Below are 25,220 nucleotides of genomic sequence, written 5' to 3'. Positions count from 1 at the left end.
ATCTACCGGTGTGGGATTGAAGGAAGTCAGTATAACCTCCTTGGTGGCATCAATGCTTTGACGTCACGAAACAATCTGGTCTCTCCGCCATCTTAGGATTTTCATGGTAGTTCAACGTTAGAATCGTGGCTGTACGTTACTAGAGCATCCGTTAAGATTCGTGCAAGTGAACTACTTGAGTTGTGTGTGCATTCCAGTTCTGATGGCTGAAACGGATAAATTGAATATAGACAGCATTATAGCACGGCTATTGGAAGGTAAATAAGTATCACACTTCCTCAGCTTGCGTTGTCTGACGTTTCAAATTGTTTCGCAAATTTAACTGTGCGTGTTGAATATTTGAAGCCAAGTTGGGTATCTGATATTCAACATTTGTAGACAACACACTTTTCTGCAGGACAAAGTAAAATTGTCCATTAGATATTTGGAAGTTTATACAAAGACGTTAACTTTGCGCCAAAATTGGTCGTTTCCTGTACTGGTTCAGGTGAACTTTCCCAGTAGAGTGTTTCTAACCCAAGTGTCGTACTGTAGTTTTAGAAATTATTAACGGGTATATGAAACTACAGACATGTGAAAGTTAATGTTGCGCTCTTTCCTTCACCTAAATGTTGCTAAAACGTTGAAATTTTGTGCTTAGAAAGTGGTTGGTTTGGCTCCTGACAGCGGCCTTGAATTGGCAGCGGTTTACGTTTTGAGTTAGTGTGTGTGTGTCTGTGTGTGTGAGATATGTATATACCCACATAATTCTACGAAAGATTTTTAAATTATTATGGATAAGTGTTTTAGTATTTTCTGTTCTCATTATGATAAAGAATGTTAGTGGCTGTCGATTCTTGTTGAAAGTAGTAATGGTTGAACCGAAACAGATAGTTGTTGAAAGGGCATATAATTTATGCAGAAAGTGTTGCAAGTAACAGATCTCAAGCTACACAACAAAGAAATCTGACTGCACAAAGTCTTCCATTTTCATATTCTCTGGCGTAAACTGTCGTCCAAATTTTACCTTGATGTGCACCCGGACATTGGGTTCTGGACAGGCTGGTCTATCAGCACTGCAAAAACAAAAGGCAACACAACTGCCATAACATTTCGGGCAATGCTATATTTTTTCTTATAATTGTGATCAGTTTGATAACCAATACATTTAGGTAAGTGGCAACTTCTGAATGAACTTAAGGTATGTATCCATTCTGTTTTCTAGTAATGCAGTGGCTATTTGATTAGCCAATCTGCAGTGCCAGGTACATAGCACTTTAAATAGGATGCATTACAACATTGAGTACATCTTGGTGACTACTGTTGCAAACAATGTGTTGTGATGCCGTACCACAGTACAGACAGTTGAAGTAAGATGTTTTGCCATTGCTTCATCAATTAATATGCTGTTAGCTAAGTTAAAACATGATTTGTATTGTGGTCTCTCCTTGAATATTTTAATGCTGCAATAATATTTTACTAAGTGATTGAAATGTTTTGTCACTTGCTGTTGCTGGGGAATATCGTTGTTTGTTAAATGTTTCAACAGTCTTGTAAGCAGCTGGGCATTTCTGTTGGTGTCTACCAAAGAAAATGTTTTTTTCCCCCAAGGCGAACTTCATGACTTCTTGTAGCAGAACAGTGTCAGCACTCTGCATAGTTAATGAATGGATGTTTAAATCTATTGTGATGGACCTAGAGAAAGCATGGGCAAAGTTTAAACTGAATGTAACGCATGCCATGGATATGTGAAGAGTGAATGGATTAAGGACAGAAGAAACCCACCATGACTTCATAATGAAGTTAGAAAAAGCTGAAGAAGCAGATTGTTGCACTCTCCCAAGCAAAACCAGCAATTGTCGACTGACAAAAGTTGTAGAAATTCATGAGCCTACAAGTAGACAGATGTATGGAGCATTAAACTTCAATAATCATTCCTTAATAAGAGCTTGCTGAGAAAATTTTGCTCCTACATGAAATAATCATGTGGGTCTGGGATCTGAGTGAGTCCATTCACTCATCGACCAGTCTCGTATAGCAGTAGAAGACAGCAAAAGGAGGCTGAAGTTCCAAAGTTTAAGGAGACATGTCCTTGAAAGTCGCATTTTTAGTGTTCTCCATGCATGTATAATATTTCTGGTCTACAAAGCAGAGGTAACTCAAAATTTGTAGAATAACAATATTTATAAAAGGTTAAAAACTGAACACTTTAACTGAGGTTCAATTTTTCATACCACTGGCTGCACTTCATAGAAAAATTGACTGTAGGTAACATTATGGAAAGTGTTGTGCCTCAAATGTCCTCTTATTTTGTGAGAGGGCCTGGGAGACAGAGGTGCTAGAGATTTCTCCTAAGAAAATTTGTTTACCAGATCCCCTTATTTAAACTTAATTGTCTGTTGTGCAGAGGAATGCTTGTATGTATTGCATGGCTGTATGTCAAATTTTTGAGGGCACCTTTTGGACCAGTGTTGTTTAGACTGGTATTGAAATCTCTATTTCGTGCTGAATTTCTTTATTCTCTGCATCTCTAAAATAGAACACGCACCACTGAAACGGAGCACAGCAATAACTATGAGGTATAGGTTTCAAATTCTGAAAACAAGAATTGGTACAGCTAATCAACAGCCTTGTTGACACACCTGTACTTAAGTTCCATTAGTCAGAGAATTCTTCAATACCACTTTACTTATGATCCACGTTTAAAAGCTAAAAAGTGACAAAAATAGGTCACTTACTCTGACACACTTTAAAATGACAGATGTGAACCTGTGCAACATTACATTACAACTAAATTGGTGAACAAATGGAAAATGAAAACACCCATAAAGTGTAAATTTTAGTAGTTGCCATGAAATGTCAGTAGAGCAGAAATATTTTTTAGACTTAGTCTGTTGCTCACACAGGTCCCTGTAAAGCATTGCACAAACATAAAGGTGATAGAAAAGTTGTCAGAAGCCTTAGGAAGCCCAATTTGGTTTCACTTATGGTTCTGTGGCATTGGCCCTTATTTAGCTTACTTTTGTTGCGAATCGCTCATGCAGCTCAGTTCTGAGTGACTGCAAAAAAGCGCAGGTGACTCCCATTTATAAGAAGGTTTAAAGAATGGACCTGTGTAATTACATACCAATATCCTTATTAGTTTGTGGCAAAATTCTCAAACATATTCAGAGTTCGACAATAATAAATTCCTTCAGGCAGGCAGAAAAGTTTCTGCCCACAAATTAGCATAGATTTATTAAGCATTGCTCATGCGAAATTTGGCTTGGCACTTTTCTTGTATGATGTGCGAAGCATGGATGAGGCTAGATTCTGTAGCCAAGATTTCTGGAAAGTGTTTGACACAGTGCCCCATTGCAGACTGTTAATGGAGGTATATACAAGCATATGGAATATTTTCCCATATATGGGAGTGGCTCAAAGACTTCTTATGTAATAGAACACATTATGTTGTACTCGACAGCAAGAGTTCACCAGACGAGTATTTTCCAGAATGTCTTAGGGAAGTGACAGGACTGCTTTTATTATCTATATATGCAAATGACAGACAAGGCGATAAGCAATCTGTGGCTGTTTGCTGTGGGCCATGGGAAGGTGTCATCATTGAGGGACTGAAAGTGCAGCACTGTTACTGGAAAAATGAGCATTGTGTTGCAGTGAAGGCAGGGGGAGATTTTAAAGATCAGTCTGAAATATATTGAGATGAAAATGTTTGAGGGGTTAAGCACTTCGCCCGTGTGAAACAGTGCTTCTACAAACAAGTGTACCTATTTTAGGCTTCATGAGAAGTTGGAGTTCGCATGACAAAGTTATAGATCATATTTTTATACACAATGGAGACCTTACAGTTGGCCAAAAATCACTTGTAGGTGTGCCCAATTTTGAGTGGTTTGTGAACATGCACAATGTTAGCAAGGATTTTGTTATTTTGATGGTATTGAGCAGTATCTTCCCTATTTTCAAACTAAGCACAGGTTATCCTGTTAAATGACCTATGATGTGCCTTCCTGTTATTCCAAAGGATATGGGTATTGTTAATAAATCGTTTGATATATCATTGCATATAAAGGAATAATGCTATTAAATGTATTTACTTATGTGACGATAAGGTGTGTAAAATTCAAAGTATTAATATGAAAGTGAGGAGCTGTGGAAAGGTGACTTTGGCCTTCTGTTCTTTGATCTCAAGTATAATTTAGGAAAAATTGTGGAAAGACCCCAAATGAATGTGTTTAGCACAGGTAAGTCCAGAATTCTCAGTTGGTGTCACTATAAACACTTAAAGAATGGAAAGTTTGTATAGCCATGTTAAACTTTTGCAGAATGTTGTAGTCTTATTAGGAGACTGATTTAATGCAACTCTCCATCCGTTCTAGCATGAGAAAGCCTCTTCAACTTGTTTCTCAGAAATGCTTTTCTTGCTGTAGTTATCCTACATTTTATATATTTGTAATTTCGGCCATCAGTTTGCTACTTTGTGTTGTTTCGTACCTTAATGTCTGCAGAATTGTCCAATTTTAGTATTCATCTTAAGTCTTTGAGACACTATCCATTCTGTTAAACATGCTCATTCATGTTCTTTGCTGACTGACAAAATGAGTCATCAGCAAATGGCAGTCTCCGTTTACTCTCTTAAGCTTCTTTCCAAAGTTCTCCTGGATTTCCTTTAGTGCTTGCTCTGTGTAACGATCGAATGACATCAGGGTTATGACCCTGTTTCAGTGCCTTCTCAGTTACTGCTTCTGTTTCATGCAGTTTCTCTTAAAAGGGCAGTTGGTGTCTGCAAAAGTTAAAATGAGTTTTCACTTCCTGTATTTTATCCTTACCACCTTCACGATTTCAAAGAGTGTATTCCAGTGAATGTTGCCAAGTTCTCTCTAAATCAACAAAGGCTATAAATGTAGGTGTGCGTTCCTTTAATGTATCATTTAAGATACTCTGTAGTGTCAGTGTCATTTTGTGTGTTATCTCTGGTGCCCAAACTGATCTTCCCCAAGGTCAGCATCTACCAGTATGCTACAACCATGACTTGTTAAACTGATGGTTTGATAGTATTCACCTGTCTTCTTTGTAATTGGAATAATTGAATTTTTCTTGAAGTGTTAGGGTATTTCAGCTGTCTCATATCGTAGAATCTGAGTCATGGCTGGCTCCCATGGATTTGAATAATTGAGGGAATGTCTACTCCAAGGTTCTTTTGACTTGTGAATAGAAAGATAAAGTGACCTGTCAGATTCTTCTCAAAGTATTCTCTCCTCACTCATTTTTCTTCCCTTTCTATAATATTGTCTTCATTTATCTTTTTTAGCTCTTCTGTATGTTCCTTCCACATTTTAGCTTACTCATGTCATTAGGGTGCAGAAGATATCATTTTCAACATAGTCTGTTGCTTGAACGTTCACTGTAACATATCCTCTACTGCATCAGAATGAAAATGTAGAAAGCAAATTAGCTAAAGTGTGTTGTAGGGAAAAAATAAGTATGTTTGTGACCTTAATACTTGTGGCTCACTATCAATCAGCTGACTTCTACAGATTTCAGCCAGTCTAGATAAAGGGAGCTTTTTGAGGACATTGTGAACAAATAATAGTTGTTTAGGACTGTATAACATAAACCTTCCACAAGTATTTTCCACCTTTTCCTCAATAATAGAAATTGATATTTTCTGCTACACTTATTTCCCAAAGTTGTAGGTAAAGCAATGTAAAGTATGTTAAACAGTGACTACAGTGCTTGATAAGTGTCCAGAAAACCTGATCTGTTAGTGTAACTTTGTTAATGTACACACCATCTATGTGTTTGTAAGTGACCAGAGTTGAAATTCTGACAGGTAGAACAGCTGCCAAGAATGCATTATTGTTGTTACTGAGCTTGGTATGTTATATAAGGGGCATGAACAGCATCAGATGTTAAGTGTTCACTGGATGATGGTGTGTACTTGTACATGACAGCATTGTCAGCATCTGACAGGTTTTGAAAGCACTGGGCAACTGGACAAATTATGCACATTCCAGATTTGTGGCATTCAGATGTCACAGTGGTACAGTGTAGGAGTGAAAGGATCATGAGGGCAGGTGTACTTGTCAAGTTCTGGTCAACAACTTTGGACCACCACAAGGGAAGGGCACTGCATTATACACCAGAGACATCGTAAACCCTTCACATCTGTGCCTGCCATCAGAGGAGCTAATGGGATACCTGCAAGATTGTCATCCTCCCACATTGGCTGGAGACTAGCAGCAGCCTGACGAGTGAATGACTGTGCCATGTGTACATTGCTGTTAACACAAAACAGCTGCAATTGTAGTAGTGCCAACTGTGAAGTGTGGACTGTTGAACACACATTTTGTTAGCAATGAGTGGTGGCTCTGCACCATCGGTGGTGACTGTCTGCGAGTATAGTGGTGAATTGTGGGGGTGGTGGTTTGCTTTCCAGTGTTCTGGTGAACACAGTGATGTAGCTCCAGGTGTCTCAGTAGCCATCAGGTATGAGTTAAAGGTGATTGTGTTGATTGTGGAGCTTTGATGGAAGTGACAGTGCTGTGGTGCATTTTGAACAGAATCCTCATTCACTCATGGCACTTATTTCTATGAACTTTTTGTGTGTTGATTGTATGTCTGTGGCTAGCAATGTGCTGAGATCTGCCCCTGATAGAACTTGGGTGGGGCCAGCCCATACATCAGCTCCATTCCAGTGTTGGTGTTTGGGACATGAATGACCAGTTTAAACAGGTGTGGGCCAGACCTCATTGTTGTCGTACAAATTGAGCCTAAGACTATACAGTAGCTTCCTGGCATTTTAATGAACTGTGAGGTTGGGAAGGGAACAGAATGTTGATTACTGCCACAAGGGTGAGGAATGGTATTAGTGGGGGAGATAATTTTTGCCATCTTGCTTAGTGGTGACACACACACACACACACACACACACACACACACACACACACACACACACACACACACAGTTTTTGGGTCATGACAGTCAACTAGCATTTATGGCAGAAATGACACAAGTAATAACAGTTCACTGGAAGCACTTTCATTAGGAGTCATTCATGTCAAAAAGTCATACTTATTTGTAGCAAATAATAATGAAATTAAGGTTGTTCTGTTACACTTAATACTATGTAAGAGGAGACTTTCATTAAAATATTAATCTTTTACGTAATAGTAAAAAAGCAAATAATTTGGAATCAAGTAACTTTGACAGTAAACTGTACTTCAGAACCTGTAATTAGTTGTTTTTCAAATTTAGATTCTGATGAAAGAACATTCAGGTTTTAGTTAGAAGCAAGGTGCTTTTTATCTATAATCAGTCTGGCTTGGTTGAGCACCACTTTGTCTTCAGCACTTGATCTGTACCTGTCTTATGTTCAACTCGGAGAACTCACTTTCATACATGTAAATAGTAAATTAGAGCCCTGAAATCAATTACTTGTTTCAAAAGAGAAGGGTATTCTTTGTTTGATCCCATTGAAGTGTAGTGATTGTTTCTTTCTGTAATTTTACTGATAAGATTTCTTATTCAGTTGTATTTTGTGTAAGCTCTAGGAAAGTAGTTTCTGCAGTTTTGAAGGATTTCTAAGAGTGTAACCCTATCTTGAGCTAAATCTTCTACAGGAGCTATGTCAATCTTCCAAAAACATGTAAGAATAGGAATGTGATAAACTTGTCCAGTACTTGTGAAATACTCGGCTTTTTTTCTGAAAGATGTTTTGAAGTTTACTAAGAAGGCTGTTTAACATTATAGTGATGCTACTTTTTCTTGCTATCACTGTACTGTAAAAAGAAAGTAATATAAATAAAATTCCCTTACTTCAGTATATGTTTTGTTTACTTGTATTTGTACTACCTAAATTTTTGTTTTTAGTGTTAGCTATTTGGGGAAGAATTCCCTCCATAGCACTTATGGTGTGGATTCCTCTCCTTCCCTGACCTAGCCCTCTCCACTCCAGTAGGTCACCAGCACATGAAGCAGTCCATATGGTGGGGCTGTTGTGTAGTCATTTAGTTGAGTCCTCTGACAACAAGAGGATCACACTATGGATACTTGAGGTGTTCCCTCTCTGTGTATGCCAAGGAGTAGTTTCCAATTCTGAAGCATTGGAACCTCTCAGAAAGGTAGGTGTTGCTGTGGCTGGTTAGCACCCATGGGGAGAGCCCCTGATCGGAGTGGATGGTATAAGAGTGGATGTGTGTATGTAAAGTGTATCAAGTTGCAAAAATTTGTCCGTTTTGAAACAGTTGTCTGAGTGGTAAATGTTCATTAAATGCTGTGTTGTATGGCCCTGCAGCCTTCCCTTCCCTGGCTACCTGTTGGGAGCAGGCTCAGTGTTCTGGGATGCAACACTTTCCCCATTTTTTCTGTAGTAGGATGGATGGGGACACATCCACTGCCACAAAGCTGTTGTTTTTTGTGGAGAATATAGAGGAAAAGTTTGAAGTGGTGTCTCGGTAAGATGCAGTTGGGCTCCCAGTTGATCAAAGCTGCGTCTGCTGCCCAAACTGCAGCTCTTCATACTTGCAATCATCTTTGCGATGTTCTGGTGTCTGACACCCCTCCCCAGTCACCGAATATGGTCCAGGGAGTGATTTTTCATAAAGACCTCATCCTGTGAACTGAAAGGTTCAGAAAATTTTCAAAAGTAAGCAATTTCTCATGAAATTGTGCAAGGAAATTAAGAGAATGAGTGTTTTGAATGTGGTTAGGCCCACTGTTCTAAAAAAAAAAAAAATTGAGCCCAATCAAGTTTAACTATATATTTGACAATAACACAGTTCATTGCGACACTTACGAATGTTCGAAATTTCACAATGTATCACAATATAAACAGGTATTGATACAATCAGTGAAAGACTATGCAGAATTGACATGAAGAGTAAAATATGTGAAACTACAGATTGGCAAACGGATTTTGTACACATGGTTTCCCGCAATGGTAAACTTCAAGGTCTGCTGTTCATATATGAATTAAAATGGGTATTGCATGAAGAACAAAACTGCATTGTGAGTTTCTCAGTTAAAATTGGTGAAATGTGCAGCACCAGCAAAGCACTTCTGTCTCTTGCAGCTAACAATGCTGTTGGATGACATAGATGTGTAGTACTGTAAGTTTTTTTTCCACCTTACACATTGAATGAAGTCTTAAACTTCACATTCCATTTTTGTGCTGGGTGCATTCCCCCATTTGTACAAAAATAAGCATATAAAAGTGTATTGTCTGGACTGAAACATTTGTGTGGTTTTGCCAGATTCCCAAATTACATTGTTTTCATGAAGTTTTACTGTGTAAAACACTGAGGAGTCGGAAACATGTCTCTGGGATACATTAGTATGCTCCTACTCCTGTTGGTGACTATCCATAATAGATAACAACCATCCTCCTCCTTAGCCAGAAGAGTCCAGTCAAGTTGTAAATTGCTATTGGATGTGACTGTACTTTCAAGTATTTGTATGGTACAGTCAAATGCTTTTTTGTAGGCAACAAATACTACGGCAGCCATGTGATAACATCAGTCTGTCATGATTTGTGAGAAGTGTTAGAGGGTTCATGAAGCTTAGGTTTCAAGTATGGTAGAAGATTCTAAAGTAGGTGAATGTTGGTGTTATAGGTACCTTGATGTTTGTTAACAAACACATTAGTCTATTCAGTAGTACCAATTGAAAAATTGTTAAGTCATACTGGGTATGCCATGTCATTGCCAGTTTGGCAGTGAGTGCTGATCTGTTACTTTTCCATAACTGGTATATCTTCCAGTGAAACTGAATTCATCATAAAATGCCATTGTGACTACTGTAGAAAGCATAAAAGGAATGATGGCTAAAAGCCAAGTAGAAATATAAAAAAATTAAGGAAAAGGAATTTAAAAACAAAAATGTATGTCAAAACTGCAAGGCAATTAAAGTTTTAGGATACTGATCTTCGAATGTGTCTCCTATAAAATAACCCTCTGAAAGGCACATGACCTTACACAGTGAATGTGTAGAAAATTTAGGTTGAACAGAGTGCATACATTGGCATAAAATAACTCTGGCATATACCATCAGTTCATTGTAGACAAATGTAAAATTGCAACCTACATTCTAAGTGAAGAAATGTAAGTAGATTATAAGCTTCAAATTTCAGTGCTAAATGCTAGAAAAAGCTCAACACAGAAAAATTGCAATGATATAAAGTTTTAGGAAATCTAAAGTGTAAACACTCCATTCACATGACTAGCTTCAGTCAAAACACAAAGGTTATTTATTGTAAGTAATTAAAAATACTGCGTTGATATTATTATTCCTCGAACAGTTTTTGTATCTGTTTTAATTCATAGAAACACTGACAGTAGTTTTTGTAAAAGCAACATATATTATTCTTAATATACTTTCTTAAACAAGAAGTCATAAACTCTATCTAGAAAAATGCATAATATTGTTCTTCAAAGTATGTTAAAACTGCTAATTTTATTTCATGCCCAGTTTGAAGATGCAATTTAAATGTAATACAACAAAGAATATTACTAGCATTTTTCAATTCCTTCTGCAGTGCGTGGTGCTCGTCCTGGCAAGAATGTACAGCTAACAGAAAGTGAAATAAGAGGTCTGTGTTTAAAATCACGAGAAATATTTCTTTCTCAACCAATTTTGCTGGAGTTAGAAGCACCACTTAAGATTTGCGGTGAGTGTGTTGGCATCTGAAGCATGAGTATTGTCTGTAGTCTACTCATGATGAATAGTTACTCTGATATTGCATTGATGTTTGAAATAAGTTGTCACCAAGACTGATAGATCTTTTCAAAAGAATTTTATGTGAAAATTTTGTAATTATTGTTTACTAGTTATTTTTCATTGCAGGTGACATCCATGGTCAATATTATGATCTCCTGAGATTATTTGAATATGGTGGTTTCCCACCAGAATCTAATTACCTTTTCCTTGGGGATTATGTGGACAGAGGGAAGCAGTCTTTGGAAACAATCTGCCTTTTACTGGCTTATAAAATTAAATATCCAGAAAACTTTTTCCTGTTAAGAGGAAATCATGAGTGTGCCAGTATCAATAGGATATATGGATTTTATGATGAATGTGAGTTAAGACTATTGTATTTTGATGTCTAGTACATAATTCAAAATCATTTTGGTTTAAAGTATTGTTTGAGTAACTTAAGATTTCAATTACTACCATAGTAGGTGAACTTCAGTAGTGTATTTATAGAACTGAGCATGGTCCATTGAAAATATGTTGAACAAAGCAGCGGCAACTGAAATGAAAGTTGTCACATTTTCATTAAATGTATGGAATTATTGATGGTTAATGCCAAATTCCTGAACAAAAATCTTTCCAAAGTTATAGGTGGAACCGAGTTCTAGTAAGGAACAGACAAAAATTCTGAAACATGGATTTGGGCTGGGCAACAGACATAAAAATTTATTATTAAAGTTAAACCTTGTAATGTCAAAATTTTTAAATATGCTAGGATCCTGATGGGAACAGGAAAAGTTATGAAAAAGTGCTATGTAATACATGTAGTGTGCAAAGAAAGTGTTTATCCTTTTGGCTGTGGTGATAGTGGTTGAAATTCTTTTCTTCAAAACTGCCCTCACCTTTTTCTCATTGCACTGTTCTTGTATAGATGTATGAATTAGGGGCTTTATCATCGACTTAGACATTTTGTGGTTTATAAAGTACATCTTTGATCAACCAACACCACACAGTGGCTTTTACAACAATGTAGGAAATGCTTGTAGAATCTATGTACTAAACTTAGTTAGCTCCACATTAGTTTCAACAGGGCTCACATCAAAGCAGGTAGAAGTACATAAGACAACATAAAACTGTTAAAAGTGCAACAGCATTGGTTCTCACTACTTCCTCATTCAATACAGACACTCCTTCAATTATAAAAATAAATGCTGAAATGGGATAAGTACAACCTTGATCTGCTTGTGGCACAGACAATTAAGAGGCGTTAAGTCATGAAAATGTTGGTCCTGTAGGTTAAATATCACTTATGACAACAGATGATGATACCAAAGAAGTCCAGAAACAGTCAAAGGCTAAAAATGAAGTGTTTATAAAGTATATTACTGTACTTCAAAAATCTGGCTTCATTTGTGCTTTAACCATATGTAACTGCATTTTCTTGTTCATATGCTATAAGTTGGGCACCTCGATTAGCATAACCATACATTCTTTTGCCTACGTTACAGGTCTTAGTATCTAAGATTGCATCCAAAAGCTGCACATCTGAAGCAGTTAACTGTTAGTGCCCATACATGACTCAATGTTTGCCAAACATTTGCCTGTGATGGTGCTGTTTGCGTTTGTCAAGCATATTTCGTGTCTGGTTAGTTTGCAAGAAATTTTTACTGCAGAAAGTTTGATAAGATGGTGAACATTTGCTTGTCAATGTTTCACCGCATATGTTTAATTTCATGAGTTTCGACAACTTTGGAAACTACAATCAAGGATAAAAATGAAATAGCACCCCCACCCCCAGAGGGCTCACCACTCTTTGGCGGGCTCGTGCTTGGCTACCATGGGTCCCCAGCCTTGGTAGCATTTACTCCTTTCCATGCTAAGTGTCTATTTTCATGTTATTAATGTTCCCCCACCTAGGGGAACATGTCTGGGGTGTTATTGGGAATGTTCTGCATTCTGTCACTGACGTAAGAACAAGTTCACCTTTGTTTTTCACTGTCTTTTCTGTTCTTTGTTACCCTTATCTCATTTCTTTGCTTCTGCGTTTCTCTTTCTTCTTTCTCCCTGTGTCCTCCTGAAGGCTGGCCCATGTCTGACACAACAGGTTGCGGGTAACGTGTAATTCCCACCACTGGGTACAAAGGGTTCTCATGTACCCCCTGGTACAGGCCAGGCCCAGGGAGGGGTGCCTGCCTGGCTGTAATTTTCCCAAGTTGTCTATTGGTCCCTCTTGTCAGGTGGTCGGGAGGTGTGACCTGAGGTGTGAAGTCACCTCAGACAGGTGTGCTCCCTTGTGAAGGGGACCCCCAGTTGGAAAGAGCACGCGATCTCTGAGACACTGGCAATCGTGGAGGATTTTCTCGCAATTAGTCAATCATCTTTCCAATAAACATCTAAGAAGTGTAAACATAATGAGGCCAATGATTCAAAGACCCTTGCCACTGCACAAAGTTTCCTCGTGGTCTCAAGTACTGAAGATGGTCAGTTCTTCACTACAGTAAATCCGTTTATTATATTGCCTAGTTGATGCAATTGCCGGCCCTGTGAAGTACTGCTGTCCTTCGTGGAAAGGAACTTTGCTTTTGGAGACTACTTCTGATTCTCAAGCACAGCAGCAGCTTGCTGCCTCACTTCTCCACGGCTACCCTGCTCATGTCGAGGCCCATAGAAATTTGAATTCTCCTAGTGATGTAATTTACACCAGGCTGCTCGACAGTCTGGGGCCGAAAACCAATCTTATCTCTGATCAGGGTGTCCTTGCTGTCCATCTTCTAATGAAAAAGGAAGATTCTTTCTTAGTGCCCACCTGCACTCTGTTCCTCACCTTTGATACAGTGGTGCTGCTGTCAAGGATCAAAGCAGGCTGTGAAATTCAGTCAGGCCGTACATTCCAAACCCAATGCACTGCTACCAGTGTAATTGTTCCAACCACACGTCATCTTGTTGACACCTGGCCAGATGTGTAACCTGTGGTAGGGATGTGCACAAGGGTGATTGTCCACCTCCTCCTCCCCGCTATGTCAACTGCAATGGCAACCATGCAGCTTCCCCTTGGGATTGTCCTGTGTATCTTGATGAGTGGGCTGTCCAAGAGAACCCAGTTGCTCGCATGTTATTGGCTAGTCGTAAACCCTATGGTCTCCTGCCTGGCACCTATAGTTCTGTTCTTGATACCCTCGCTCCATGAAGGACATGGCCATGCAGACATGCAACCTCCAATTCAGCAGGTTGTGAAATTGCCCAGTGTCAAAGTTGGCATCACATTCAAGCCGTCAGGCGCCTCAAGGGGCGAAGCCACCAACTACTCAACTGATGGGCCAGAAAGGACAGGAGTAGTACTTCCACGAAGACTTCCTCCGTCCCTCCAGCGAAAAGTCAGTCTTCCTCTAACCAGAAAGGCTCAAAGTAGTCCACCAAATGCAAACGGTCTTCTCCTTCGCCAACTTGAACATCCTCTTCGATGGTGTCGCCATGTGATGCCTTAGCCTGGCCGGCCTCCATGTCGCTAGTGTGCACTGCCAACTGGTTTTCAGTGTTGGACTCCACAGACCAACTGCACAAGCAAGCTGAAGCTCCTGTGGACCTCATGGAGCAGGATCCTCCTGCTTGTGTGTCCTGTAGAAGTGATTCTCACCTGGCACATCTCTTAATCATCAGACTCTCCCCTCCAATTGAATGTTTGTGGCCTTTGGTCCCACATAGGATTTATGGCCGCTTTTAGCGTCAGTGTCCCCTTGTACTCTGCCTTCTGGAAACAAAATTGCACCCTCACGACTGCTTTGAGCTTTCACATTTCTTACCAATTCGTTTTGACCTTCCCCTAGGTCAGCATTCCATCTCGTAGGGGTGTGATGCTGCTCATATGTTATGCCATTCACAGTCAACCCATTTCCCTGACTACCCATCTTCAAGCTGTTGCAGTTCACCTTATCCTCCCCCACCTGATTTCTTCCCACTGTACCATTTATGTCTGTCATTTGATGTCCCCAGGGCAGGCTTCCCCCAGTTTATTGGGTAGTTACCTCTCCCATTTCTGCTACTAAATGACTTCAATGCACTACATCCCCTTTGAGCTCCTAGGACCTTTCAGAGGTGCACTCTTGGCTGACCATTTTAACAACCTGTTCTGCATTAACACTGGAGCATGCACTTTCCTTTAAGACTCCTGTTATACCTGTTCTTATTTGGACTATCCTAATGCACTGCCCATCTTGCCCATATTCTGAGTGGTCAATTCTTTCTGACATGTGCCAGAGCGTCAGTTTCACGCGTGCTATTTGTTTGCTTACTCCTACCCCATGTGCGTGCATACCCAAATGGCAGCTTACAAAGGCTGTCTGGCTGCTTTACTCCTTCCTGGCGACCTTTGAAGAACAAAGATCTCCCCAGTTGTGATATTTAACAAATGTTACCCTTACTGCAGCAGAACATTCCATCCCTCGCACTTCTTCACCACATCATGTCTGTCTCTGAACTGGGGCATGCCATGAAGCAATTTGCGCATGGAGATGTGCTCTGTTTTTAATGGCCACTCTATGATGGCCAACTGCATTCATTATAAACACCTGCACACAGTGTCATTGCATTCTTTGAGATAGCAATAGAGCTATCCCTTACTATGTTGTGTGGACCAACCTCTGACAGCTCTCTGGAACCAAGATCCATCCATTCCCCAATTTCCAGTCTGATAGTAGAAGTCATCGTGGACCCTATTGCTATCTCCAATACCTTGGGCTGCCATTTTACAGAAGTTTCGAGCTCTTCCCACTATTACCCGCCTTTCTCCATTGGAAATGAGTGGAGGAGGCTCGGTCGATAGCCTTCTCTTCTCTGAATTGAGTGGGGAGCTAGATCATGCTCTCACTTTATCCTGATCCTTTACCCCAGGGCCAGACGCCGTCAACGTTCAGATGTTGCAGCACCTTTCTCTTGTGGGCAAGCACTTGCTGCTTAACACATACAACCACATCTAGGCAGAGGGCACATTTCCTGGATGCTGGTGTGAAGCCATCATACCCATACCTAAGCCTGGTAAGGACAAAAACCTTCCTTTTAGCTACCACCCCATCTCTCTCACCAACTGTGTTTGCAGGGTGATGGAACATATGATTCTTGCTCTGCTGGTATGGTGGCTCTCCGATCTTTGTGTTGCCATCTGTCAGCAGGTGGTGTCAGTTTGGCATCACCACTGGTCCTACCTTCATGGGAACAGGCTCCAGGTTGCAACTTCCTGGCAGATTAAAACTTTGCTTTTCCCAGGCAAGTGCTATGCAGACTGAGCTACCCAAGCACGACTAGCAACCCATCCGTACAGCTTAAATTTTGCCAGTACCTTGTCTCCTATGTTCCAAACTTCACATAAGCTCTTGTGTGAAACTTTCAGAACTAGCACTCCTGGAAGAAAGGATATTGTGGAGATGTGGCTTAGCCACAGCCTTGGAGATGTTTCCAGAATGACAATTACAGACTGCAGTGGAGTGTCATTCAAGCTGTAGGTTATTAAGCCTATCCCAGCAGCTTGGATGACCTCTTGGCCCTCTCGCCATGAGATCATTTTAACTAGGTTGTATATTGGGCACTTGTCTTTAGCCCTTTGCATTTGTGGTGCTACCCCACCACTTTGTGCCCAACTTTTGACTGTCTGCCATTTCCTGACGGAATGCCATTTTTAATCGCTTATGTTTTCGTTCATGTTTTCAGTCTTCATTTATCGGCTATTGGACAATACATGGGCTATCAGCTGCATTTTACTTTTTATGTCATAGCAATGTGGTGAAGGCCATCTAACTTTTAGTTTATTACCTCCATTTCTCTGTGGCATATTTTGTAGACCTTCCTCGACATCCTTTATATCTATCTCTATCTATCTATCTCTATCTATCTCTATCTATCTCTATCTCTCTCTATCTCTCTCTATCTATCTATCTCTATCTATCTCTATCTATATCTATCTCTATCTCTATCTATCTCTATCTATCTCTATCTATCTCTATCTATCTCTATCTATCTCTATCTATCTCTATCTCTATCTATCTCTATCTATCTCTATCTATCTCTATCTCTATCTATCTCTATCTATCTCTATCTATCTCTATCTCTATCTATCTCTATCTATCTCTATCTCTATCTATCTCTATCTCTATCTATCTCTATCTCTATCTATCTCTATCTATCTCTATCTATCTCTATCTATCTCTATCTATCTCTATCTCTCTCTATCTCTCTCTATCTCTCTCTATCTCTCTCTATCTCTCTCTATCTATCTCTATCTCTATCTCTATCTCTATCTCTATCTCTATCTCTATCTCTCTCTATCTATCTCTATCTCTCTCTCTCTATCTATCTCTATCTCTATCTATCTCTATCTCTATCTCTATCTATCTCTCTCTATATCTATCTCTCTCTATATCTCTATCTCTCTCTATATCTCTATCTCTCTCTATATCTCTATCTCTCTCTATATCTCTATCTCTCTCTATATCTCTATCTCTCTCTATATCTCTATCTCTATATCTATATCTCTATCTCTCTCTATCTCTATATCTCTCTCTATATCTCTATCTCTATATCTCTATCTCTCTCTATCTCTATATCTCTATCTCTCTCTATCTCTATATCTCTATCTCTCTCTATCTCTATATCTCTATCTCTCTCTATCTCTATATCTCTATCTCTATATCTCTATCTCTCTCTCTCTATCTCTCTCTCTCTATCTCTATATCTCTATCTCTCTCTCTCTATCTCTATATCTCTATCTCTCTCTCTCTATCTCTATATCTCTATCTCTCTCTCTCTATCTCTATATCTCTATCTCTCTCTCTCTATCTCTATATCTCTATCTATCTCTATATCTATCTCTATCTATCTCTATATCTATCTCTATATCTCTATCTCTCTCTATCTCTATATCTCTATCTCTCTCTATCTCTATATCTCTATCTCTCTCTATCTCTATATCTCTATCTCTCTCTATCTCTATATCTCTATCTCTCTCTATCTCTATATCTCTATCTCTCTCTATCTCTATATCTCTATCTCTCTCTATCTCTATATCTCTATCTCTCTCTATCTCTATATCTCTATCTCTCTCTATCTCTATATCTCTATCTCTCTCTATCTCTATATCTCTATCTCTCTCTATCTCTATATCTCTATCTCTCTCTATCTCTATATCTCTATCTCTCTCTATCTCTATATCTCTATCTCTCTCTATCTCTATATCTCTATCTCTCTCTATCTCTATATCTCTATCTCTCTCTATCTCTATATCTCTATCTCTCTCTATCTCTATATCTCTATCTCTCTCTATCTCTATCTCTCTATCTCTCTCTATCTCTATCTCTCTATATCTCTATCTCTCTCTATCTCTCTATATCTCTATCTCTCTCTATCTCTCTATATCTCTATCTCTCTCTATCTCTCTATATCTCTATCTCTATATCTCTATCTCTCTATATCTCTATCTCTATATCTCTATCTCTCTCTATCTCTATATCTCTATCTATCTCTATCTCTATATCTCTCTATCTCTATATCTCTATCTCTCTCTATCTCTATATCTCTATCTCTCTCTATCTCTATATCTCTATCTCTCTCTATATCTCTATATCTCTATCTCTCTCTATATCTCTATATCTCTCTCTATATCTCTCTCTATATCTCTCTCTATATCTCTCTCTATATCTCGTCGTTTTTAACTCCTCTGATTCTGTGTTCTACAGTTTTGACATGGGCACGTATGACCCTAGTTGTTTTTTGCAGCATAACACGAAACAAAACTTAACATTGCAAATTAGGTGGCAAGGGCTTCGAACTGCAATTGCATCAAAGGCTGCTAGACGTTGGGTCGGGCCTAAGCTAAGTCATTGTCAAAAGCAATTGTGCGGTAAGTGTCCCCAAATGTGTTGTTGTGCGTTGCTCATTTTTTCTTTACAAATAAGTGGTCCATCACTGGTTTAGATGACAACCGTTGCAACACCAGAAGAGTTCGGCAATCAGTTCTGCTGCTCAGTGTGAAATGTGGGAAGTGTTTGTTTCCATGTACTGCTCCTTCCCATGAGGCGGTCAGAATTCTAATCTATTTACTTGTGGTCTTCTGCTACTAGTATCTGCCCTCTGTGCTATAGCAATTGAATAATAAAATCTCTAAAAAAAATTCAACAGTACAGTAATTCATCCCCTGATATTAAAATACAGTTGCCGTACGTTTGGTCCTACTTCTATGTGAAGTGCCTTGTCAGTTCTGTCTGTAGGTGTGTTGTCAAGCACTGGTCGTAGGGCTATGAATGCTCACTAGAAGTTAAAATTAGTAGTCTGTATATTTAAGTTTCACATTTAAGAAATACAAATAATGTCAAGAAACATCTTATATTGGAGATGGATTCACTTAACTGGTGGGGAAACTGCTGTTGCTTTTCAACAGAAAAATCATTTTTGACAGCTTAAATGCAGCAAAACAAAACAGGCCATTTTGGAAGAAAAAGCTTTTGCAGAAGCAAACTTTATAATCAAAAAGTTCCCAGTCAGCACTTCAGTCAGTTTAAAAGAATTAATAATTTGTATGTCTTCACTCATATAGTGAGTGACACCCTTTTAAATTTGTGCGTCTAAACATTTACAAAGAAAATAGATGCTAATTTTGCCAAAAAAATAATTTTTTTTGTTTCCAATGATTACAAAGGGATGAGATTCTAGAGTTTTCGAACAAAATTTTGAGATGGCAATGCTGTGAGCAACAAGTATAGTTTTAGTTGGTGGGAACTAAAAATGAGTCTCATGACACATTACTGCAAAGAAATAATTCTTGTAAGGGGAAGGACTGAAAAACAATGAAAGTAGTGTATGTGAAATCTGGTGATAAATATTTTTTTTGATAACTTCATTGCACTGTTAAGGGGCATGACATAAATTTGAAATTTACCAAGGTTGCAAGAAATACAAAGTTCAAAAACACAACCTCCAACATGGTGGATTTTGGGCTCTGACATGCTACACCTGAATCTGCTCTTCGCAAACCACCTGAGAACAAAGTGTAAATGATGTATACAAATGGTGTAACCACTACAAACACCCATTGTGTTTTCCACAGTAATCATAACTGAAATGCTATGGTTTGAAATGTGAAACAAATAGTGCTAACTAGTATGGGTCACATGGGGAAATTTTATTACCAACCTGACCATTACAGCAATTGCATCAAGAAAATCTTGTCTGGGAGATAAGTTGTCTAGTTCTGTGATATTCTCCAAATACTGTTTTTCCCATAGATGCTTTTAGGTTTTCATTCCTGGTGCCTTTCATCACAATAAATGAAACCAAAGTTACCAAGCAGGAAAGTGGATGTATAGCAAACTGCTTCAGTGTTGAGGTAACTTGTGGACATGAGAGAATACATACTTACAGTAGTAATGGTATATCAATGGTATAAAAAATTCCTTAATAAAGTTTTTCCTCATTGCTTAAAAAATTACTATAAGTTGCTTCAGAGACAGGCTGTGCTGGGAAAGACTCAAAACATAAATGTTCTATTTGTGACTGTACCATATGATACATTTTCATTAATGTTGAGTGGAGCAGCTTCAATCAGTGTAACTGCAAAACTTGTCATGCGGAATACAAGCAGTTGGAATTTTTTTGATTTCTGACCAGCACATTTATTTAGAACTAAAAGTTGATTTTGGTAAACACTTAAGTAGTTGTGTTAAATTACTATATCAGTATTGACTTTCTAGTGTGGTCAAACCTTTTCTATGTGCTAATCAGTTTTTGTTGTTGATTTAATTACTATTCAGGCAAGCGGCGGTATAACATTAAGCTGTGGAAAACATTCACGGACTGTTTCAATTGCCTACCTGTGGCTGCCATTGTAGATGAAAAAATATTCTGTTGTCATGGTGGGCTCAGTCCTGATCTCCAGAGCATGGAACAGATTCGTCGTATAATGCGGCCAACTGATGTACCAGACCAAGGCCTCCTTTGTGATTTGTTGTGGTCTGACCCTGATAAGGTAAATGTGTCATTTGAATTGTAACATGTATAATAAGTAAATTCCTATGATTAAAGTCTGGATCCAATTTCTGAAGATAATGACGAAATTTTAAATATGAGAAGTAAATCCTTATTAACACCATGCAGTGTTTATAAAATCTGTGGTTAAAGTTACTGTTACTTACAGGACACAATGGGCTGGGGTGAGAATGACAGAGGTGTGTCCTTTACATTTGGAGCGGAAGTAGTTGCAAAGTTTTTGCACAAGCATGACTTTGACCTCATTTGTAGAGCTCATCAGGTAAGTAATTCTTTCTTGGATTTCATAATTCCATCTTCATGTATGTATACTTTATACTAATAGTTTTCTTTCGTTAATAGGTTGTAGAAGACGGCTACGAATTTTTTGCGAAACGACAGCTGGTCACACTTTTCTCAGCACCCAATTACTGTGGTGAATTTGACAATGCAGGTGCAATGATGTCCGTTGATGAAACACTCATGTGCTCATTCCAAATATTGAAGGCAAGTGATTATGTTGATTTTTTGTGTTCCAGTTGTGGTGCAGTGGTTCAGTATTTTCATCAGTAGATACCAGAAAAGGTTTTTAAAGTAAAATTATGTGATACAAAATTAAAACTTTTATTTTCTTAAAACTGGAAGAAGAGGTGTTTGGGTTGTTTGGGGGAAGAGACCAAACAGAGAGGTCATTGGTCTCATTAGATTAGGGAAGGGAGTTGGCCATGCCCTTTCAAAGGAACCATCCCAGCATTTGCCCGGAGCGATTTAGGGAAGTCAAGGAAAACCTAAATCAGGCTGGCCGGACGCGGGATTGAACCATCGTCCTCCCGAATAGAAAGTGTCCAGTGTGCTAACCACTACACCATCTTGCTTGGTAAGAAGAGGGGAAAATGTCTTGGCTTGATGACTTTTCAGTTTAATTTGTACTGCTTTTTTGAGGAAATATTATAGATTGATTACTGTAAATGGAACTTGACTGAAGTTGGTGAAAAGTTCAATTATTTGCTCCATTACTCCTGACAAAAAGTGCCTTGACTTCATGTATTCAGTAGTACTTAAGACATCACAGAGCTACAAGCATTGATGGAAACAGTGCATAATGTGATATTGAATGATTTCTGACTGATGGTATATGAAACAGTCTATATTAAGAGTTATAGTTATGACACATAGGTACATTAATATAAGGTCCTTAAAGTTGAAAGCTTTGAATTTCTGTAGTCACAGGTATTGAGGAAGACACTGTTCCATTTTGTGGAGGTTTTGGAAGACCTTAGACAATGTTCACTGATGGATTTGACTGGCTTAAGGTGCCTATAGGACAAACATCTCAGGACCCACTATTTGCTACCAGATGACGGCTTATGACATTGTCAAGCCATAAAAGTTTCTCACTGTTACATTGTATTTACTCATTCACAGAAAAGGCAATCACCCTGGTTAAAGTTTTTGAACATGGAGTTAACTAAATTCTTACAGCTCTTTAATGAAATTAAATATTCCTACAAATCAATCCAGATTGTAAAATTTTACATGCACTCATGGTTTGTATAGTGGTTGAATCTCTGGAATTACTGTAGAGAATTTGATATGGTCTTAAAATATAAACTGATTAATGAGGGAGGTTTGTGTATCATTGCATATTACAATGAAGTTGCCCAACTGTAGATACTTACTGCTGCCTGTGCCAAGCTGGGGTGAATTGCTAGTAATCTTACAGTTCTATCAGTCTGGCTGAGTTGGTGTCTGTTTTTTCTTTTTCACCCTCATAACAATGCAGGTCATAAATTAAATGGTCCATTGATTGTAACTCACTGCACTCAAATTCTGGGCTGTCTGACACATTTTCTGGCACACACTTTTTATTAATCAGTACATCTACCAAAATACTTGTTCTGCAAGTATGCAAAGTTGTCACTGTTACCGAATCACCTGCATTTCCTACCCTTAGCCCTGATGACAGCTTCCACTCTTGCAAGAATGTTTAATCAGGTGCTGGAAGCTTTCTTGGGAATGGCAGCCCATTCTTGACGGAGCACTACACTGATGAGAGGTATTCATATCGGTCGGTGAGGCCTGGCACGAGGTAGATGTTCCAAAAATGTTCTATAGGATTCAGGTCAGGACTCTGTGCAGGCCAGTCCATTACAGGGATGTTATTGTCGTGTAACCACTCCGCCACAGGCCAGGCATTATGAACAGGTGCTCAATCATGTTGAAAGATGCAGTCACAATCCCTGGATTGCTCTAAAATAGTGGGAAGCAAGAATGTGCTTCAAACATCATTGTAGGCCTGTGCTGTGATAGTGCCACGCAAAACAAGGGGTGCAAGCCCTCCTCCATGAAACCCATGACCACACCATAACACCCCCGCCTCCGAATTTTACTGCTGACACTACACAAGCTGGCAGATGACATTCATCGAGCATTTGCCATACTCAAACCTTGACATTGGACCGCCACATTGTGTACTGTGATTAGTCACTCCACACAATGATTTTCCACTGCTCAATTGTCCAGTGTTTACGCTCCTTACACTGAGGTCATTCGGCATTTACCAGTGTGATGTGTGGCTTATGAAAGCTGCTTGACCATGAAATAAGTTTTCTCACCTACCTGTCATAGTATTTGCAGTGGATCTTGATGCAGTTTGGGTTTCCTGTGTGATGTTGTGGACGTCTGCATATTACACATTACGACCGTCTTCAACTGTCAGCGGTCTGTCAGTCAACAGAAGAGATCGGCCAGTAAGCTTTTGTGCTGTACTTCTCCCTTCACGTTTCCAGTTCGCTATCACATTGGAAACACTGGACCCACGGATGTTTAAGAGTGTGGAAATCTACTGTACAGACGTATGACACAAGTGATACCCAATCACTTGACCATGTTCGAAGTCAGAGTCCTGCGGAGTGCCCCATTCTGCTCTCACAGTGTCTAATGAAATTTAGGTCGATGAAATGGAGTAGGTGGCAGCACAATGCAGCTAATATGAAAAACCTATATTTTTAGGTGTGTCGAGATACTTCGGATAACAGTGTATATTAAACTGTTTTTGTTCCTCTTTCATATTCATAAGCATTGAATTTTTTGCCAGATAACTTTATCACATTATGAATTAATAAGTGCCAAAAAGAATTGCATGCATGTTAGGTGTTCTCTTAGACTGGTAGTGTTAATATGAAACTAAAGTTAATTTGTGTTTGTAGAACTTAATGTATTGGAAAAGTGTTCTACACATGTTTTTGTTTTTACAGCCGGCTGATAAGAGGAAGTTTGCTTATGGAGGACTGAATGCTGGAAGACCTGTTACACCACCTCGTGGAGCAACAACAAAGAACAAGAAAAAGTGAACGTGTCTGGGTTGAGCAACTGAGCTGCTTAAATATACTTAATTTGAATGCTGAATTCACTGTAGCAGCTAGAACTACAGGAGTATTGTGCATTGTGGAGAGACTGCTGAAAATATAAATGTTGTGTAATATTGTTGGGCCTGAAGTCCTGACTCAGACGTTGTCACAAAGCTGTTTACCAGTGGTACAACATATTTGTAGTTTTATAATTTTATGCCAAACATTCTTCAGTACTCATTACAAGCAAAATTTAATACTAAGTTAAATACGTGACAGCGTATCAGTGCAATTGCAGTTATTTTATCAAAATCTGTTTACTGTGGAGCTACCTGTTCTGCAGTCAACTTTTTGTAACGCAGAGCTGTTAAAAGTGGAATGAACTTACAAATATGTAATATTTGGAATATTGAAGCACTATTAGATATAACAGTGTTTTTATTTCTAACATATAAGTGAAATTATATAGATGCAAGTTTGTGTTGTAGCACAGTCTGAAGAGTATTAGAAGGTACATCAGTGATGACTCATTATGAGTGACTAGTAGTGCTTAATATTAAACAAAAAACATGAATACCTTCACATATAATCTGAACATTGTAGTTAAGATATCCGAACCACCAAAACGTTTAAGTAGAATTACAAAGGAATGGAAAAGCTTCTCATGACAAAAGTATTCATCCTTCTTGGCAGTGTTTGAGAGTACCAGTAGTGTTAGTTAAGTCTATGCCACTTCTTTCATACCTTGCCTCATCTCTTGTATTTTCCTCAGTTCTCACAGCAGAATTTTAATGGCCTGCTTGCATGACAGTAGTATTTATGTATAGTTTCTAAGCATAATTTCGCAAAGTACTTCATAGAATAATGTCCTTCATTTCACTGAGTGTAGGAGTTTTGAAACATGAAATGTATCGTCCATTATGTTGTAATTAATCCTGTGACAGTAGCAAGTGGTCACATTGTTTTGAATTTGTTATAAGAATGTTTTGTGATGAAGTGCATATTTTTTTCAGAGACCAGATATATTTAATGATGTGGTCAACTTCCATCCATTTTTGGATACTTAAATGTACATTACAAAATTCATATTGTATATAATTGTTGATGGATCTCCAGTTTATCATCTTGACTGTCTTTATAATGTCCCTTTAATGAATGTGGAGAGAGCAAAAAGAAACAAAACCTCAATTTTAAAACAA

General features: G+C 38.7%; 1 protein-coding gene across 1 annotated transcript; it reads left to right on the top strand.

Annotated features, from left to right (window-relative positions):
• Positions 1-25,220, top strand: LOC126283949 (serine/threonine-protein phosphatase alpha-2 isoform). The gene is made up of 7 exons (XM_049982376.1): positions 1-257; positions 10,512-10,643; positions 10,820-11,050; positions 20,458-20,672; positions 20,841-20,954; positions 21,035-21,178; positions 23,929-25,220. The coding sequence occupies exons 1-7, from the start codon at positions 203-205 to the stop codon at positions 24,022-24,024; spliced, it is 987 nt and encodes a 328-aa protein (XP_049838333.1). The 5' UTR covers positions 1-202; the 3' UTR covers positions 24,025-25,220.

The sequence above is a fragment of the Schistocerca gregaria genome, chromosome 8, assembly GCF_023897955.1.
Source record: "Schistocerca gregaria isolate iqSchGreg1 chromosome 8, iqSchGreg1.2, whole genome shotgun sequence".
Lineage (NCBI taxonomy): Eukaryota > Metazoa > Arthropoda > Insecta > Orthoptera > Acrididae > Schistocerca > Schistocerca gregaria.
Note: the sequence above shows the minus strand (reverse complement) of the source record. Positions and strands in the feature narration are given on the sequence as shown.

Excerpts from the sequence above, each read along its gene's own strand:
- LOC126283949 (XM_049982376.1), top strand. The coding sequence starts at position 203 with ATGGCTGAAACGGATAAATTGAATATAGACAGCATTATAGCACGGCTA. Across the intron at positions 10,644-10,819 it reads AGCACCACTTAAGATTTGCG|GTGACATCCATGGTCAATAT; the intron begins GTGAGTGTGTTG and ends TTTTCATTGCAG. Across the intron at positions 11,051-20,457 it reads ATATGGATTTTATGATGAAT|GCAAGCGGCGGTATAACATT; the intron begins GTGAGTTAAGAC and ends ATTACTATTCAG.